The sequence below is a fragment of the Homarus americanus genome, unplaced genomic scaffold (assembly GCF_018991925.1).
Source record: "Homarus americanus isolate GMGI-L3 unplaced genomic scaffold, GMGI_Hamer_2.0 scaffold6317, whole genome shotgun sequence".
NCBI classification, from domain to species: Eukaryota; Metazoa; Arthropoda; class Malacostraca; order Decapoda; family Nephropidae; genus Homarus; species Homarus americanus.
The window spans coordinates 17,915,427-17,923,225 of NW_024730668.1; the positions used below are offsets into that span (position 1 = coordinate 17,915,427).

Sequence of the window (7,799 nt, forward strand, 5' to 3'; positions counted from 1 at the left end):
GAAATTCATGGACATCAACTCATACCTGAGGTAGGTCAAATTTGTGTACCCTACTGTTGTGTGAAGCTTGCAGTTCCCTCCATTTTATTTTACCACGAGCCACCACTGCTCCCAGGTGAATAGTTCTCTCTCCCTAATAAATAATTATCTCTCCCTGGTAAAAAATTCTCTCTCCCTGGTAAAAAACAATTATCTCTCCCTGGTAAATAATTACCTTTCCTTTGTCTAATTAAATCCCCAGAATTGACATCAGCTGTTTAGATAAAAAAATAAACTTTTGTCATATTTTAATTGAGATTAAGATATGATGTAAAAAATGTAATTGAGATAAACACAGTACAAAATCCACTTTATTTACATTATACAAATTTTCTACTTCAAAGTTGAGAATATTAACATCATTCATTATTCATATAAAAACCAGCAGGAGGATATTTGATGAGGAAATCCTTGACAACAGCTGGGAAGAATGCCAGAAACTTGAACCTTTCTCCCATCTGTTCCTTCTCTACCAACATCTTGTACCCAGATATCAAAAATTTTCTCTCCTCCTGTTTACACTGTTTCAAAAGGTTCTGAAATAAAAAAAAAATCAGTATTACAGTATTAGCAAGTAAAACTTAATTGTTAATACATGCCAAAATTAGCTTAGAAATTTTGAAGCGGAAAAATGGTTTCTTTTCTCAAGAGTAGGCAGTGTTCACCCTATGAACTACATTATAATTTACATACAGTACAGTATACAGGGTTTATTTGGTTATATTATGGACTGTCACCACATTAACTGTTGTTCAAGAAGAGCTGCCAGTGATCAAAATCTTTTTCATTTCTCAAAACTCTGCAGTGAGTAGTCATTGTTAAATCTAAAATACACAAAATTCTCTCAGTTTGCTGCACAGCAAGTCAGTGATTTACGTCGTAGATGCGTTCCAAAAGAGTGAGACGTTAATCAGACAATTTATTCCCAAGTCATATTTTTTAAACAAATTAGAGCAAACTACTAAGTTACAGTGTTCTAAGGCCTGTTAAAATTGTATATGACATATTAACACTCTTGTAACAGCGCCATGATATTTAAAGTAAACTATGTCATGTATTCCCGCCAAAAGAACCTGCCCAAGTGTTCCCGCTCAAACTGACCAATGACATCGTGAGTGCCTTAGGCCTGAACCAATAAGTAGAGCTTGTGAGTCGTGATGTCATAAGCATGTGGCTCCCATAGACCATCCAAGGGTCAGTCTAGGTTGTGGTGTGTCGATGGGGGCACTTAAGGTTTTATCCACATCACGAAATGTATTGTGATTCATGTGACCCCATTTAACTATCTAGAACAGGGGTGGGCAATCCTTGCGAGAATTCTTCACCGACTTTCTTTGGGATGAAAGTTGCTTTTCCACTCAGGACGCCTCGGTATATCCTAACAGCATTGCTGGGGTTATACAGGGTGGTAGGAGTGCATTTCTCCCATCTTCTACCAAAACTTTCACTTTACAATCATGGTTTGATCGCTCCTGCTCTCTTGCATGTAAGGAGAGAGATAGGGCATATCAAACTATGGCCTTCTCCTATTACCCATTCCTCTTTCATTACTTTTAGGAATCGTTAAAAGGCTATTCTTCGTAGGGCCAAGCGGAATTTTATAAAAAGAAAGACCACTGTCCTGACTAATTCTTCCTCTAGTAAATCCTTCTGGTCCTTAACCAAAAGCATCTGTAATAACTTCTGCACTCCGTCTTTTCCTCCTCTCTTCCAACCTGATAACTCTATAGCCAACTCTCCCCCTGATAAAGCCAATCTCTTTTGCACCTTATTCTCCTCTAATTCCACCTTAGATGATTCCCACTCTATCCCTCCTACTCCTGCTCCTCCTACTGAACCTATGCACTTTCCTATAATCTCCACTCGTAGGGTTGCTGGTGTGTTATCCAGGTTGGATGTGAGTAAGGCACATGGACTGGACGGAATACCCCCTCGTGTTCTGAAGTTCTGGCCCCTGTGCTTGCTCGCCTCTTTCGCCTCTTTTCCTTCTTCTTGGAAGCATGCCTTGGTTCAGCCCATCCCAAAGAAGGGTGACCATTCTAATCCCACTAACTATCGGCCCATTGCCCTAACTTCATCCCTCTCTAAGACTTCCGTCGCTATCTTGAACTCCCATTTTCTCCATCACCTTGAACGCCTTCCTCTTTTGTCGGATCACCAGTATGGCTTTCGCCTGGTGAGATCTATTGGTAATCTGCTCTCCAACTGCACCCATCTTTGGTCATCTTCGCTTAGGGATTATGGGGAAATTTTTGTCATGGCCCTCGACATATCCAAAGCACTTGACAGGGTACAGCACAAGTCTTTGCTTTCTAAGCTTCCCTCTTATGGTTTCTCTTCCCCACCTTGTTTTCTAATCTCGAGCTTCCTTGAGAACCGATCCATGGCAGTTTGCATCGGTGACACAAATCAACCTAAAAAATTTTTAAAAAATTTGCCCCCCAAAATTTTTCAAGATAATTGCATCATACAAGACTGTCTTGCAAGAGAAGCTTCCAGAAAGTACAATATGCTCTAATACTCACTCATTTCATCCCAAACATTGGATAATGGCTTTGGAAAAATCCCTAAATGGCAACTGTAAACTGACGGGAATAAGTACTGGTATTGTAGGAGATATCGATTGAACCCTCCCCCCTTCACCGAGAGATCACAACATATAGTTCATGAAACACTCCTGACTTGCCTCTGTTGTTAATGGAGGGAGAGGACAGTGATAGTTAACACCACCTGCCTGCCTGCATCACAAGCTCAAAGTGACAGCATCTGCTGGTGAGTACTGTACTTTATACAAAATTAAACTGTACATTATTCGACAATTTCCTTTTTTGTAACGAAGTAAGGGGTGTGGAGGCAGGTCGTGAGGGGATGAGTTGAGGGGTGAGGAGGTGAGTAATGAGGCAGGAGGTAGTGAGGTGAGGTGAAGAGGTGAGGGGTGAAGAGGCAGGTAGTGAGGTGACAAGTTGAGGGGAGAGGTGTCTTGCAGGGATTCCAGCAATGCAAATTATATTCTCCTAACTTTAGTTCTGTGATATTATATAAGATAAAAACTGTAAGCCTAAAACCCTGACTGGGCAGATGGGGGAGAGAGAGGGGGAGGTGAGGTGATATGTTTGACAGTTGGCGCCGAAGGTCTAATGTGTGCTTATTTATCAGTCCTCAAGTGTGACTAAGTTTTTCTCTTGTAAAATGCCACTGAAATGACCTGGGAGAATATAGTTTACAGTGCTGGGATTCTTGTAAGATAGTGATTAATTTGAATATAAACAAGCTATAATTTGCACTAGACATAAAAATTTTAGTACCATAATCATTTAGAACATGTACAGTACAGGTTTGCACTTAGATAATTTATTTCTTTTACGCTTCTTTTAGTATGGTGTGTGCATGTAAATGAATAAAAATAAATGAAGAAATTTTTGTAAATCTACCCAAAAATACAGTTGAAAAACTTGTACATTATTAAAATGCACTACACTAATGTACTAATTTCTTTTTCTCTTGTGCAAAATATATGACGCTTATATTCAAATTGTTTATATTCAAGTTGTTCACTGTCTTGCAAGGATTCCAGCAATGCAAATAACATTCTCATAACTTTAGTCTGTGATTTTATATAAGATAAAAACTATAAGCCTAAAACCACCAAACCCTGGCTGGGAAGATGGGAGGGGAGGGGAGGGGAGGTGGGGAGGAAGGAAGGGGAGGTTTCAGTGACATGTTTGACAGTTGGCGCCGAAGGTCTAGTGAAGTATTTATTTGTTTATTTATGTCCTTTAGATTGAGTTTTTGTTTTTTGCTTATAAAATGTCACAGAAGTGACCGGGGAGAATATAATTTTCATTGCTGGAATTCTTATAACATAGTGATTAACTTGAATATAAACATACTATACTGTAGTTTACACTAGAAAAAAATCTTAAAACTTGTAATCGTTTTGTACATTATTTTGAGTACATGTACAGTACAGCTTTGCTCTTAGAACAGTGTGTGCATGTAAATGAGTAAAAATAAATGAATAAAGTTAAATATATAAAGCCAAAAATGTTAGTTGAAAAACTTCATGAAGACAGAGTTTGGATGGCTAAATTTTAGAATGACCAATAATTTTAATATAAAAAATGCAAAAATATTCAAGAACACAACTTCCTTGATATTTACTCCACTGGAAACGAATGTAAACATAGAACCAATTACAGTCAGTTCTGCTATAACGCGATAGTTGTGTTCTTGTAAAACATCGTGTTATAGAAATTCGCGTAATAGAAATAACAGGGCTTATGGAGAAAATAGGGTTAGGTGCAGATTACTACTCGAAATCGAAAAAATTTTAGTAGTTAGCCTAACACAAAGGATAGCACAGTCTAAATAAATGTTACATTCATATCTAATAATGAAATCATACAGTAAATGTAACACTTTACCGTGAAGAAATATGAATATAACTTGATGGGGGAGAAGGGTGATTTTGAGGTTGATAACATCGAGCTTCTCTTCTAGTGTTATAGCCTTTCTTTTACGATCACCGGGAATGCGATCAACAGAACGCTTCTTGGAGATATTCTTCTTTACCATATTCACAGTTAATACCACAAAATTGGAGAAATAGTAAGCAAAAATCGCGTTACAGCAAACAAGCGTTCGCGTTATACAAATATCGTTCCTCTATTCATAAATCGCGTTAGAGCCAATTCGCGTTGTCAAAACACGCATTATAGCAGAACTCACTGTACTGTATTGGCGGACTAGCCTATCAGCTGATGCGCACAACAAAGAATGTTTCTCCTAAGACTTTCGTTAATTGAAGTTTTGTTTGTTAATGGAACTGAAAATCTTAATGGGAGCTAATTCATAAACCGAAATTTCGTTAATTGAACCATCCGTTAATCGAGGGACCACTGTATATCATTTTATGTACAATGAATAGCTCCTTCCTTACTCAAACCATCCTCTGGGCAATGTAACAGTTCAGCCGGGCAATCACCCAGCTGACTCACCTTGGGGGTTGGGAAAGAGGGAGCGCAGAAGAAATAATGAGTCGGCTTCACAGTTACAGCCCACTATCCTACACATAAACACCCATGCTCTTCGTTTTTCTTATTTTATAGTTTTACAATATATTTTCTTTATTTCTATGCCACATTAAAGTATTTTAATGATTATTTTTTCTCAAATGAGTACAGACAAGTGATAAACATGCCGAGCTAGCAAGAAATGCTGGGTGGGTTGGCTCGCATTAAAGGGAGACCCGAGCTTAAGGGCTGTTCAGGGGGTCTGATTCGTATAAGCGGGGTTGCGTACTATGGATACATGTACTCTGACACCCTGCTGTAATATACAGGGAGCCGTCATTTAGTGATCATTCACATAGCGATACAGTATTTTTTATATTTAACGAACTAATACGAGCCACCCCTTCCGTTAAATCAAAATTTCTGCTAAATTGAATATCCATTATTTTTGCCCGATTTAGCAAACCAGTTCGCTAAATCGAGTGACTGCATTAAATTTTGCGCCAAATGCGCCGCTTGGCGCTTGTTTACATCTGCTCAGTTTGTGTTCTGCTGTCACCGCGAGTATTATTCACTGCTACCTTTTGATCTACTTCTCGGTCTACTAACTACTGTGCTTAGACATCATGCCGAAAGTCTCAGAAGTCTCAGAAAGGAAGTGGTGTGAGGGAGGAAGTCAAAAGACTGTGGCTATCAATCGGAAAAAAGTTTGGAAATTATAGTAAAAATTTAAAACAAACACCGAACCCACTAATTTAAGGTCAGCCATGAATTAATTATTTTATGTACATATCATGTGTCTGAGGTGTCTCCGTAAGTGTGAGCGTATTAACGGAATTAACCTCGATTTAGCGAACTAGTTCACTAAATCGAGTGGAAAATAACTGAAAAAATTTCTTTCGTTTTACCTGTATTGGATTCCATTAAATCGAGAGCATACTGTATTTTGATTTAGCGATTTGAGATTGTTAACACCCTTTTCCAGAAAAAAACAGAAATGAACAATTTGGGTAGCCATAGGGGGGTATATATCTAGGTTTATTATAAGGAAATCACGTAGGGGTATGCTACCAATTTGCCATCTACCAACCCACGCCATTACTACTAGTGTTTATTGTAGGTCATTTAAACGTTGTGTTCCGTGCTTTACTATTGTTGCTCCGTAGATTATCGATCACCGTGCAACGTTCCTATTGCTGTGCATCGCTGTTATTATTGTGACTTTTACGAGTTATTGAGTACTGTACGGACTGTTCATTACCCTGTGATATTGTGTAAGGTGAGTGAACTTTGTAACAATGTCAGGTAAGCATACTGCTGTTTTACCTTCCTCATAATGGAAGGCTAAGCTCACCTGCAAGTCCTTGAGCTTGGAGGTGGAGCTTGACATTATAGGGCGCCACAAGATTAGTGATGGTTAAAACTTCATTGCAATAGTACTTGGCCTTCTGACTCTTTGAGAGTGAGTGATGGCCCTAGCAACAGTAGTCCTCCAGCTGAGGAGAGAACACATGATGACTTTGCTCCAAACATGGACTTGGTGAGCGTTATTTTACTCAAGTGTTTCGTAGTTTATTATTAGCAAATTCTACATCCTTTTCCCTCATTTCACCATTTGGCAATCTTTTCACTCCACGCGGGACACGAGACAGAAAACAGCTGGGAGATCCCCAAGCTGCTCCCCCTCGTCCACTCTGTCGGCTAACTGCTGACCACATAAGAACTGTTTATTCCCTTTATGTTTTTGACATCATGCTAATTAATTTTTTTATATGCACATTCTGTATGAACGATTGTGTGTGAATGTAACAGAGTACAGTAAGTCCTCGTTTAATGTTGCCCCCGATAACGTGTTTCGTTATAACATCGCTACTCTTTACATACCCACAATTCGGATGTCCCGCCGATTCAGTACAACGTTGTCACGGACTACTTTGTATGAAACATCGCCCTTTCTCATCTTGGCGCGGTACGCTCTCACCAGCGGAGCGTCACGGCGTCCCTGAGACCTTCTGGGTCTCAGTGACTCGCCACTCTCCTCCTCCTCTCCCGCCATCCTCCTCCTCTCCCGCCATCCTCCTCCGCTCCACTACCCACCACACACTCGCTCCACCACCTCCGTCCATCAGTGAGTACAATATAAAATTATTTAGTATTATATATATATATATATATATATATATATATATATATCTATATATATATATATATATATATATATATATATATATATATATATATATATATATATATATATATATATATATATATATATATATATATATATATATAAAAATGCCATTGAATTTCTGTATGTTTTATGGGAAAAAGGCTGGGGAACATACTCCCGTTTTTATCTATTACTCATGGGGAAAAATTTATTCCATTACTGTTGTTTCCATTAACGTTATGGTTTTCAGGAACCACGATTGTTAAGCAAGACTTACTGTAAAATAAAATGAAAAAATTCGTATATCTGCCCAAAATTACGAGTTGAACAATAACATAGCTCACAGCTCAGCCTCAGCCACTCTGAGTGCTACTGGGTGGTGAGTCAATCAATCGGCAACTCAGCTACACAATTACGTGCCATCTCTATAGATTTTATTCCTCGTTATTCCTTAAGATATTATTTTTAATTTCTCTTTGTTTAGCGATCATTTCACTTAGCAATCTGTTTTTCAGGAACCCGTCCCGATAAGCTAAACAACGGACACCTGTAATTATTTTAAACTTAACATAGCTATG

The 7,799-nt window shown here is 38.5% G+C and overlaps 1 protein-coding gene across 1 annotated transcript in view; it reads right to left on the reverse strand.

The window, feature by feature from the left end:
- Positions 1 to 336: 336 nt before the first annotated feature.
- LOC121867105 (protein arginine methyltransferase NDUFAF7, mitochondrial-like) overlaps positions 337 to 7,799 on the reverse strand; it is an 80,684-nt gene continuing 73,221 nt past the window's right edge. Inside the window, 1 exon segment of the mRNA XM_042366863.1 lies at positions 337 to 575. Coding sequence (XP_042222797.1) covers positions 399 to 575 — 177 coding nt within the window. The 3' untranslated portion in view covers positions 337 to 398.